This window comes from Erpetoichthys calabaricus, chromosome 16 (genome assembly GCF_900747795.2).
Source record: "Erpetoichthys calabaricus chromosome 16, fErpCal1.3, whole genome shotgun sequence".
NCBI lineage: Eukaryota > Metazoa > Chordata > Cladistia > Polypteriformes > Polypteridae > Erpetoichthys > Erpetoichthys calabaricus.
Window position 1 is genome coordinate 48,112,467 of NC_041409.2, and position 12,600 is coordinate 48,125,066.

Sequence of the window (12,600 nt, forward strand, 5' to 3'; positions counted from 1 at the left end):
GCCTATCCTGCTCTTCTCAGGTGATGGCCCATCTGCTGGTATCTCCTCCATGCTCTTCAGACTGTGTTAGGAGACACCACAAACCTTCTTAAGATGGCATGTATGGATGTGCCATCCAGGAGGAGCTGGACTACTTGCGTAATCTGAATCGGCCGCATGTACCACCTCATGCTACCACTAGTGAGAAGCAAAATGCAAAACTAGGGAAGAATCAGTCAGGAAGGATAAGGAGAGAGCAATCATCTGTGGCCACCACATGCAAAACCATTCCCTTTATGGTGATTGTGTGTGGGGGGGGGGGGGGGTTGTTTCTCCAGGGGCCTCATGTATAAATGGTGCGTACGCACAAAAATGTTGCGTAAGCCCGCTTCCACACTCAAATCGCGATGTATAAAACCTAAACTTGGCGTAAAGCCACACACATTTTCATGCTAGCTAAAACCCTGGCGTACGCAAGTTCTCCGCTCGGTTTTGCAAACTGGCGGCACCCAGCGTCAAAGCAATGCTTTTGTTCAAGTGTGGTTTCCCTTTCTTTTTAAAATCCACATCCCAGACGCAGCTTTATCATATACAAAAAAATTAACCGCATATTGTTTATTAGTTTAAGGCATCTGATTGTAATTAACCTGTAACAATGGTCCACGGAATGGCCAAACTATTCCAAATACCACAGCTGCTTTAGTATTGTCCCTCTCAATGCACCACTCAGACTATTTATCCTAATGTATCTGAGTGTGCAATCTGATTGGAAAGAGAATTATCGGTATACAGCATCAAGCACACGCTGCCTCAGCCATGCTGCCTATTTGAACTGCTCTCATACGGCAAACACTTCAGAGCCTTTCCTGTACTGACCTCGCGGTTCAGAAACAGTTTCATCCCAAGAACTATAAAGGCACTCAGTCCATCAAGTGCTCCTTGTAGAACTGTTTGTACTTATAAGTACAATTACTTCACTGTAACCTTGCGATAGTTATAATATTGCACAACCTGCACCACTTTATAAAGCGTGTGTTTACATATGATGACAATATCATTTTTAAGATGAAATGCAGCAAAATATGTTTATTACATTATACAGATAAAATGTTAACATCATTTAAATAATCTAAATTGTTAATTAAACATGTGAGGACACAGTGTCGCAGCACTAGCTAGTTCAGGGATTGTTCCTGCCTCGCGCTGTATTCTTACTTGGGCTGGCGCGACACTGGAAGGATAGATGGATGGAATAATTAAACATACTACGAAGATATTTCACTGTTCCTTAAAAGTTTTCAAAAATCGGCCTGGTAAGCTTACAGATGGCTTAACATCTATTACAGAGCTGATTGTGTGGCGATTGGTTATTTGGAGAAAGAAAAGGAAGGACAGGAATTGGGGCTTAGTATGTTTGAGAGAGACAGTACTGCTGCAATAAAATATTTCATCAAAGGTCGAGCACAGCGCAGCAAGCATCTTGTAGGAGGCAGGAACAATCTCTGAACAGGGCGCCAGATCATTACTATCACTGCGCCACCGTGTTCCCATGTTTAATAACATGGTTTAACTCCATTATGAAAACTATATATTATATTAACTAATTATGAAAATGATATAAAGTATACATCTTAGTATTTTAATTATTCAGAGAGCTGTAATATCACAAATGTAATTGATTCTGTGTTCAGTCAGAGGAAGAGAAAGCCCGTTTAAGAAACACGTAGTGATTCACACATATAGAGCACATAGAAGAACAAATATAATACAAAGCATTTAACGTGCTACTATAGTTACGATGGTATTTGAGGAACTAGTAGATTAAATAATTTAAAGATGAAGTTTATGATGTTCTACTTTTAATGACAAAATGAACTACGTGATTAAAGTGTAAATTTCAAGATTTCCAGCTTTTTTCCCCCACTGTGTGCCTATTTTTTTTTTTTCTCTTTACCCTAATAAGCTTTCATATGACGGTAGGCCACGACTCACCTTTTCACGGCAACTTTGATATCTGACAACTTCTTTTTTTATTTCGGGCACTGTGCGACTTTGTGAACTTGAGCTTTCGAGTTTCTCCGACAATCTATCTCACTCGATCAACTTCCTTTTGTTGTTTATACCACTGTTTAAACCAACAAATAATAAGTTTTTCCTTGCCTCCACTTGGTATTTGCTGAAATTCTTCTATTTTCCCCCTGTGCTTTTGCCATTGCCTTTTCACAGAACGCTGAGCTTAAGAGCTATTTATATTGATTTGCATACTCAAAGAGGCATAATTCTGGGAGGAGTTTGGGGTGGGGCAGCAGGCACATGCACGTGCGTTACTTTTCACTCTGACCAGGATTTATGGAGCGGAAGAACGTGGAAGTTGGCGAACGCACAGATTTATGCATCTGGATTTTTTTGTGCATACAAACATTTTCGCTTTTGTCCTTGCACCATGTTATAGTGTGAATTCTACACACGGCGTTATGCATGAGGCTCCAGGTCACCTATTGTCACGTTCATTTTCACCAATGCTGGTGACATTCATTCACAATTGCTTGTGCTTGCTAACTGGACAGACTGATATCCCTGACGCTTCATTGACTTGGTGTTAGAGTGGGATGATTAAGTGTCCCCTTCATTGTTTTCAGCTGTGTGTGTGTGTGTGTATTTATAGTTAACACCAAGAAAACCTTGTTAGTTTGTAACTTAAACAGTACAGTAACATTCTGACTTACAGGTTCTACCAACTTGCAGTGTGTCAACTCTCTCAGGCACCATGATATATAAGAATGTATTAAAATATAAAACTTGATTTTTTTTATTCGAAAACATAAATCTGATTAACTGATGGTGCTTACAGGTATGGTATTTTTTAAATTGAAGACTGATTGATGACAAGCCAAAAATGTGTATAAAATATACTTAGATACTTGAACAAAAACATATACAGAGCTAATTCAGAACTATATGTATTTTTTTTAAATATACTGTATATTGGAATTAAAAATTATTATGGACTCTTCAGTTCGAAAACACATAATTTTGATTATTACATTAAGGACTTTAGCCTTTTTCCCCATAGATTTAAATGTGGAAATGCTACAAAGGAAGAACACACAGGAGTATGGCCAGTGGATTAGGAAGAAAGCCAATGATGCTGACAGAGATGATGAAAATAATCAAAAACTGGTAGACTACCAACAAAAGCTGGATTTATCTCAGTTGGAAAGAGTGTCCCACCCTGCTGTAGCACAACTCAAGGTTTGTCCTAAGTTAAAATTAGACATGCTGAGGAGTATACAGATTTATTAATATGGTATTGAAAAGCCAGTATTTGTTGATATTACAAGGGGACCAATGGGGGAAAAATATGAATCTGGTTAATATAAGACTTTTAATTGTCCTGTTTAATGATAATGCAATATGATCCACTACTTTTTAGATTTTAGCACTAGGAGGCTCCGCCCCCTGCTCGCGTCGCTCGCCAACCCCTGGTGTTGGGTAATTACAAATAGCGTGATGTATGTATGAGATATAGCATAGTGTGAAGGTGTAGATGACGCATATAGGAAGCAAAGAATAAACTTCATGGCACAGTGTAAAGATTTATTGGAAAATTTCCTTGTACACAACATTAGTAGTAAAGATGGTGTCTGGTCCTTGAATGAGTTTTCCTTGGCATGGATCATTTATAACCTTAACTATAACGTCAGATGAACGTCGAACTCGTGAGAAGGCCACATAAAGTTGTCCATGTCCAAAAACGGGCTCGGAGAGGTAGATGCCAACCTTGTACATGGTTTGTGCTTGTGATTTGTTGATGGTCATGGCAAATGCAACTTTAATGGGGAACTGTCGCCGTTTAAGTGTAAAGGTAATTGTAGGTCAGAACTTGTAAGGTCAATTCTAGGAATCAGAACAGTATTGTTAGTATGTGATCCTGTAAGAACTTTTGCTTCAATAACATTGTGTGTCATGGTGTTGACGACTAAACGTGTACCATTGCATAAACCTTGTTTAGTGTTAAGGTTTCTTAATAGCATGATTATTGTTCCGATATTAAGGTTAAGATTGTGTTGTGGTAATCTGGCTGGGTTAATAGTGTTCAAATATTGTAAGGGGAAATTAAGATGGTCATTGTCGTCATCAGAGTCAACTTTGTCAGAGCTTAGAAAGAGTTGTGTCTCTACAGGAAGTAATGCAATGACCTGGTTATTTATGTGATCAACATTAATATTTTTTGGACATAATATAGTCCGTTGTGTTAAAAGGGGTATTTGGTCTAATGAGATTGTTGTTCCAAATATCTCCGTAACTAAGTCGTTGCAGATAAAGGCTTGTAATAATATCTGGGTGAAGTCCATCTGTATTGGTGAGTGTCCCATCTCCCAGTTGTAATAACCAATTGTTATATTCTGGATCTGGACATCGCATGTTTTGTACCAATTGTATCTTTTGAAAGCAATGCCAAATGTCCCCGTATTTTAAGGTGGACTGAACAACAGCTGAGCGCATGGCATGTGGAACAATAGCTAAGCACTGTCTAAAATCTCCTCCTAATAAAAGTACCTTTCCCCCAAAGTGAATATTATTATTCATCAACATTTGTAGAAGTTTATCAATGGTGTTGAGTAAGTGACTGGATGCCATTGTACATTCATCTATAATTAACAGTTTTGCAAGACGGATGTCACGTGCATTGTTACTGTTCATTTTCATAGTGGATAGCGATGTTTCTGTGATTGGGACCGGTATTTTGAATAAGGAGTGACATGCGTTTTTGGAGCCGAGACATTTTTTCTTCCGCAGTTTCAGAAGCGCGTTGTAGGCGCCGACGTGTATTGTTTTTTTTCATGCGGGTTCGTGTTTGTGGTCCCGTTACTCGAGCCGTATCGTTTTGTACCCGTGATCGTGAATTCATGACCTGTTTGTTCTTTATCGGTAGTAATATGGATAAGTAATAAGGAGGATCGCACTCACTGTTAATATGGAGCCTTTTCTGTGGTTGTACGGTTAATAGTGCATCATTGTAATGAGATTTACCTATGCTGTATAGTTTGAACGTGTTTAGATGACGTATGTTTAATACGGACTGTTCGTTTCTTCGTATTATTACCCATCAGGTGTCGCGCCTGTATATGTATTGTAGTCCGGTCTCTTGTTGTTTATGTATGACGTCGTTTGTCGGCGTGCGTCTTTTTAGAAGTGCGTGGAATGTGCTGTATAGTCTGTACGTTGATTTCAGATGCGAGTTGTAGGCGAATGCTTCTATCGTAGTGTCTGCCGTTTTCCGAAACACAAATCTCTTTCTGTAATATGTTGGGTTTGATGTGTGACCCTTTGAGGACTCCGTAGTCTGTCCCGTTTAACTGTGATGTGGGGGTGTGAGTCCTTTTTTTCAGTACTCTCTCGGGCTTGATTTGTGAAGTTTTGTGGACTCCTTAGACTGTCCCGTTTCACTGTTAGGCGGGGATAATCTGATTCACATATGTTGTGTTGTCCGTATACAGTGGTGTGAAAAACTATTTGCCCCCTTCCTGATTTCTTATTCTTTTGCATGTTTGTCACACAAAATGTTTCTGATCATCAAACACATTTAACCATTAGTCAAATATAACACAAGTAAACACTAAATGCAGTTTTTAAATGATGGTGTTTATTATTTAGGGAGAAAAAAAATCCAAACCTACATGGCCCTGTGTGAAAAAGTAATTGCCCCCTTGTTAAAAAATAACCTAACTGTGGTGTATCACACCTGAGTTCAATTTCCGTAGCCACCCCAGGCCTGATTACTGCCACACCTGTTTCAATCAAGAAATCACTTAAATAGGAGCTGCCTGACACAGAGAAGTAGACCAAAAGCACCTCAAAAGCTAGACATCATGCCAAGATCCAAAGAAATTCAGGAACAAATGAGAACAGAAGTAATTGAGATCTATCAGTCTGGTAAAGGTTATAAAGCCATTTCTAAAGCTTTGGGACTCCAGCGAACCACAGTGAGAGCCATTATCCACAAATGGCAAAAACATGGAACAGTGGTGAACCTTCCCAGGAGTGGCTGGCCGACCAAAATTACCCCAAGAGCGCAGAGACGACTCATCCGAGAGGTCACAAAAGACCCCAGGACAACGTCTAAAGAACCGCAGGCCTCACTTGCCTCAATTAAGGTCAGTGTTCATGACTCCACCATAAGAAAGAGACTGGGCAAAAATGGCCTACATGGAAGATTTCCAAGACGCAAACCACTGTTAAGCAAAAAGAACATTAGGGCTCGTCTCAATTTTGCTAAGAAACATCTCAATGATTGCCAAGACTTTTGGGAAAATACCTTGTGGACTGACGAGTCAAAAGTTGAACTTTTTGGAAGGCAAATGTCCCGTTACATCTGGCGTAAAAGGAACACAGCATTTCAGAAAAAGAACATCATACCAACAGTAAAATATGGTGGTGGTAGTGTGATGGTCTGGGGTTGTTTTGCTGCTTCAGGACCTGGAAGGCTTGCTGTGATAGATGGAACCATGAATTCTACTGTCTACCAAAAAATCCTGAAGGAGAATGTCTGGCCATCTGTTCGTCAACTGAAGCTGAAGCGATCTTGGGTGCTGCAGCAGGACAATGACCCAAAACACACCAGCAAATCCATCTCTGAATGGCTGAAGAAAAACAAAATGAAGACTTTGGAGTGGCCTAGTCAAAGTCCTGACCTGAATCCAATTGAGATGCTATGGCATGACCTTAAAAAGGCGGTTCATGCTAGAAAACCCTCAAATAAAGCTGAATTACAACAATTTTGCAAAGATGAGTGGGCCAAAATTCCTCCAGAGCGCTGTAAAAGACTCATTGCAAGTTATCGCAAACGCTTGATTGCAGTTATTGCTGCTAAGGGTGGCCCAACCAGTTATTAGGTTCAGGGGGCAATTACTTTTTCACACAGGGCCATGTAGGTTTGGATTTTTTTTTCTCCCTAAATAATAAAAACCACCATTTACAAACTGCATTTTGTGTTTACTTGTGTTATATTTGACTAATGGTTAAATGTGTTTGATGATCAGAAACATTTTGTGTGACAAACATGCAAAAGAATAAGAAATCAGGAAGGGGGCAAATAGTTTTTCACACCACTGTATGTGGGGTTTTTGTATGATCTTGAGTGTTCGTTTTTGGTTGCTCTTCTGTTTTTGAGCCTCAATCTCAGGCTGGATGGGTGACCGTGTGTGGAGTCCGTAGTCTCTCCCATTTCACTTTGGGGTGTGTGTCTGACTCCTCTTTTTTGTGTGATATGGGCGCATTGCCTCATTTCTTATTTCTGTTAGTGGAGGGGTGCTTTGTGTCTCATTTCTTATTTATGTTAGTGTGTGAAATCCGTAGTCTGTCCCGTTTCGTGTGCTATGGGCTTTGTGAGGCGCTTGCGTGTGACTCGTTTTTGTGTGCTAGGGGCGTGTTGCCTCATTATTTATTTCTGTTAGTGGAGGGGGGCTTTGTGTGTCGTGGGTCTGAATCCTCCTTTTTGTGTATGTCCCGTTTCGTGTGCTATGTCCGTAGTCTTTCCCATTTTGTGTGCAATGGGCTTTGTGTGGCACTCGCGTCTGACTCCTTTTTTTTTTGTGTGCTAGGGGCGCGTTGCCTCATTTTTTATTTCTGTTAGTGGAGGGGGGCTTTGTGTGTCGTGGGTCTGTATCCTCTTTTTTGTGTGCATACCGTTTTGTGTGCTATGTGGCGCTTGCGTCTGACTCCTTTGTTTTTTGTGTGCTATGGGCGCGGCGCCTCATTTCTTATTTTCCGTTGCTTGGAGGGGGGCTTTGTGTGGTGCCTGCGCACTACGTCTTTTGCGTCCACGGCCCATGTCCCTGCGTCCATATCCGGTTTACCATTCTCGTTTAGTAATATGGATAATGTTTTAAAGTTGTTTTTAGATTATTTAATTTTAATTTAAAAAAAAATAAAAATATAAAAAAATAAGAAAAGTACATTTCAAAACTTCAACTTTAAAAAACTTCAACTTTAATTTTTTTTTTTTTGTTCATTGTGGTATATTTTCATTTTGTTAATATTGTGTTCAGCATTAATATGTTTTAGTGTTTTGAACTTAAGAGCAATCTTGACTAGAACATGCCATTTAGCCCAACAAATTCACCAGTTCTACTTGTCTAATTCCTCCAAAATAGCACTGAGTTGTATTTGAAGGTCCCTGTGACGATGCAGGTTCACTCCATGCTCCCATCTGACTTCTGGGAGCTCTTGAACCCGACACTGTTGGTAATGTCACCGATTAGCTAGGCAGTGAGGCACAACAAAGCAAAGGGATGCAAAAATGCTTTTATTTAAAACCAACAAACAAAACAGTTATGTCCAAACAAAAAGTGCAGTGCTTTAAATATGCGTCATTAAATAAATAATCCATAAAATAGGTGAGAAGTGGAGGTTAAAATCCAATAGAAAAAAATCTTTTAAAAACAACGAGGTTAAAACAATGGCTGGAAGCTATCCTTTTAAACAAATCCCGGTGCCTTTCTTTTACTGGTGACTCCCCTGCTTCTCCTGTCCAGGCTGTGCTCTAGGGGAGCCACCCTACCAGCAGCTGACCTGCTTTCTACCTTCTCCTGCTGGTCAGTTCGTCTTGCTGATCCCTGGCTCTGGTAGGCTTCACCAAATCGTGACTTGGGCTCCCCAAGGACCAGGGCGCTAATGCTGGGGCTTTCACGTCCCAAGTCTCAACTCTCGCTGTCTTCTTGGCCTTATGCGGCGAGCCATCCTCCTTCTGGTCACTCCCGCTGCTCACTACATGGTCAGAGGGAGCGACCACAATCGACTGCTCCCGGGGTGCCGGCCAAACACCCAGGCTCACTGCTCAGCTGCCCGCAATCAGCGCGAGCCTGCACTTGCTTGCTCTCGCTCTCCTGCACCGGCTTTAGCAGCTTCCAGCCTTCTTTTCCTGCAACCTCCATTCATCATTTCCTTTTCTTCCTTTTTCCTCCTAGCCACCTTGTGCTTCTATTTATTACGGGGATGTCGATCAGATGTGGAAATTAGCAGCTCCTGGCACCAATTATGAATGCGGACAACTCCTCACCTGTGCACTTAAGTGAGGACCATCCACATCACGTATCACCCGGGAACCGCTCAGCCACACATACCACACCCCCTGTCTAAGCCGCGAGTGAGGCGATTATTTATTTAAAAAATAAAGGTCTTTTTGATGTGAGCTGTGGACCCGCTACACCACAGTCCCAAATGCCCTCCTCTCTATTGCTACTTGGTAGTTTATTCCATGTGTTGTAATCGCCTGAAGGATGTGAGGAGTCCACAGGGAACAATTGGAGTGCTAGCTGGGCAACACCATTTAACAGAATTAAAAAGAAAAGGTTTCCAGTGCACGTGGGCACAACTATAAACAGGCCACTTCACTCTCTAACCCAGTATTACAGCAAACGGGTCACAAGGAGCTCTGTCCTTTACCAGACTTGGGTTTGAAATGAGACACCTTCATCCGGGCACATTCCTTTTTATGGTGGGGCCTTCGCTGAGTCTCATAGGCAGAGTGAAATGCCCTCAATGGCTGTCTTCTCAGAGTCACAGGTGGAAGAGAAAGGAGACAGTGCCTCCTCTTGGTTTGGGATGGTATTGCTTACCTCTATCAAGCTCTGAGGATGATCACCAGGTGCACATGTGTGACAGTGTCTATCGTTCTCTGTGTGAAGAAAGACACATAGTGACCAACACTGCAACTGCAAACGACGTGAAAACCATCCAGGGAAAAAAAAAAACAAAATCTCACATTCACATGTCATTTATCCAGTCGTATGCTCAAATTGTGCAAAACACACACTTTTTTTTTCTTTTTGCAAAAATATTGTTAAATAGGTATTTCCAGAATTATCAACACACATAAATGGGAAACTAAAGCCTCATAGGAGGAATTTTTTGAATTGAACACAGGACTCTTGACCAACGACTGACAAGGAGAGGCAGGTCTTCAAGTCAAAAAGGCAATCCCATGAGTCTTTGGGTTGACTGTTTATGTATGTTGTTGTAAGCCTAGGGAACACAGTGTCCACGAACTTAATATTGAAGCACTAACCGAGTTGCCTCGTTTAGTATTTGCAGATTCCCAAAATAAACAGACATTTGATGGCACAAATAATTACAAATAAAAGCAAATTAGCCAATGAAGGCTAAGGGGGATCAACGCTGTGTAGAGCAGTTGATAGGTGGGTAGGAGCTTCGTCCTCTGGAATGAGACGAGCCCTGCCAGGAGTGCCATGACTTTATAGCGGCTGGGCCAGAGTCAGTCAGTTTCCCTCATTGGGTAGTTTCTCGGGGCTGTGTGATAAAGAAGGGAGGATACCGTCAGTGACAGCACCCATCTTTTGCCCCGGAGTGCTAGTGCTTACTTCTAATGAGCCAGAAGCCTCAGGCGCATGTGTGTGAAAATGTGCTAATAATTCAGGAAGTAGTTATTTAACAATATTTAGCAAAATAAAAAGCATTCATTTTGCACCTTTTGAGCTAGTGACTGGATAATAGACATGTTAATTATTCAACATGGGTAACAACATTTTCAGAGGTGTTTTTCACGTTGAACGCCATTGTAGAGCACTGGCCACCATTGAGATCTGTTATGTCAAAACCCTCTTTGTCTCCATTTTGCATGAAAACAGAAGATTAAAATCTTTTCTCAGACACCAGTACAAATTACATGGAGTAAATAACATTAACAATATAATTTTTGGATGGTATATTCCATAAGGTTAATAATACAGAATAAATGTTTAAAGTAAAGCAGCTGAAGCACAAACTATAGTCAGTTTTATGGCTAGATGAAAGGATAACAGAAATGCAGCTGGTGAATGACAGAGTGTGCTGGACTCAACTTTAACAGCGGAAGTCAGGTGAATGTGGTGGACTGGAGCAGGTAGCCAAGGGCTGACATACAAGACTAACCTAAATTAATTGTACTTTACCCCTTTACGCAGAAGCCAAGTAATAATAAATAGTAAGTAAGCCTTATTACTCTAGACAATGTGTTAAGTCAGCTAAGGTGTAGACTGCACACAAAACTGCATGTTGGCAAAGGTAACTAAAATGTGAATTGCCAAAATTGAAAAGACTCTTTAAACAGGTGATGTTTTCATAACAACAAAAAAAAAAAATAGCGGTTACAGTCAGGTCCTTAAGTATTTCAACAGTGGAACAATTTTCATAATCTGGGCTCTGTGCACCACCACAATGGCTTTGAAACAAAGCAGTCAGGATGCGATTGAAGGTGTAGACTTTCAGCTTTAATTCAAGGGGTTTAACAAAAATATCGTATGAGCTGTTTAGAAAGAAAAGCAGAGATTTTTATACTTGGTCCCCCTATTTTCAGGGGCTCATAAGTATTTAGACATTTGACTGAGAAAGATATTTCATAGCCAGGTGTAAGCAGGTCCCTCATTATTTCATTAACTATTAAGCAGGTTAAAGGTCTACAGTTGATTCCAAGTGTGGAATTTGCATTTGAAAGCTGTCACTGTGACCTGTCAATATGGGATCCAGAGAGCTATCCATGCAAGTAAATACAGGCCATCATTAGGCTGAGAAAACAAAACTAAGGACAGATTAGACTTTGCCAGAAAACATTTTTAAAAGCCTGTCCAGTTTTGGAACAATTTTTTTGACAAAGGAAACTAAGATCATTATATGGCAGAATGATGGAGAGATAAGAGTATGGGTAACAGCAGAACAGCTCATGATCCGATGCATTCTTCATCATATATGAAACATAGTGAAGGCAGTGCAATGGCATGGACATGCCTGAGTGCCAATGGAAGTCAGTCACTGGTGTTTATTGATGATATGACTGCTAACAGAAGTAGCAGGATGAATTCTGAAGTATACAGGGCGGCTATACTCTCTGCTCAGATTCTGACAAATGCTGCAAAACAGATCACACGAGTCACAGTAGAAATGGACAATGAGCCAAACATACTGGGACAGCAAACCAAATGCTTTTCAACGCAAAGAGGAATATTCTTCAATGGCCAAGTCAGTCAGCTGACCTCAACCCAACTGGACATGCAGTTCATTTACTGAAGACAAAACATAAGACAGAAAGTCCAACAAACAAGCGATAGCTGCAGCAATGACCTGGCAAAGCATCACTAGGGTGGAAACCCAGGACTTGGAGATGGCCATGGGTTCAGAATTCAGGCATTTAACTAAATGTTGAAAATTATCAACAGTAATCCCTCACCATATCGCACTTCGACTTTCGCGGCTTCACTCTATTGCGAATTTTATATGTAAGCATATTTAAATATATATCGTAGATTTTTTGCTGGTTCGTGGGTTTCAGTGGACAATGGGTCTTTTAATTTCTGGTACATGCTTCCTCAGTTGGTTTGCCCAGTTGATTTCATACAAGGGACGCTATTGGCAGATGGCTGAGAAGCTACCCAATCAGAGCACGTATTACGTATTAAATAAAACTCCTCAAATATATTGTGAGCAGGGGGGCTGTTCGCACCCCTAGAGGATATGGACGCTCCTCAAAAAACACTGAAAGATTACCTTCACACTGCTCCCATCCTTGCTGGGCTTACTTGTGGCTGCTTTTTTGCGTGATATGCTTCCCGCACGGTGCTTCGCATG

At 40.9% G+C, this 12,600-nt stretch overlaps 1 protein-coding gene across 7 annotated transcripts in view; it reads left to right on the forward strand.

The window, feature by feature from the left end:
* Positions 1-12,600, forward strand: part of arhgef11 (Rho guanine nucleotide exchange factor (GEF) 11) — a 212,617-nt gene that overhangs the window by 120,978 nt on the left and 79,039 nt on the right. For all 7 annotated transcript variants that reach the window (XR_007933657.1, XM_051919914.1, XM_051919917.1 and 4 more), the window contains one exon: positions 3,053-3,231. Coding sequence is in view for 6 of the 7 variants with exons in the window: in XM_051919914.1 (XP_051775874.1) it covers positions 3,053-3,231 (179 nt within the window). In the remaining variant the exon portion in view is untranslated. The remainder of the gene's footprint in view (positions 1-3,052; positions 3,232-12,600) is intronic.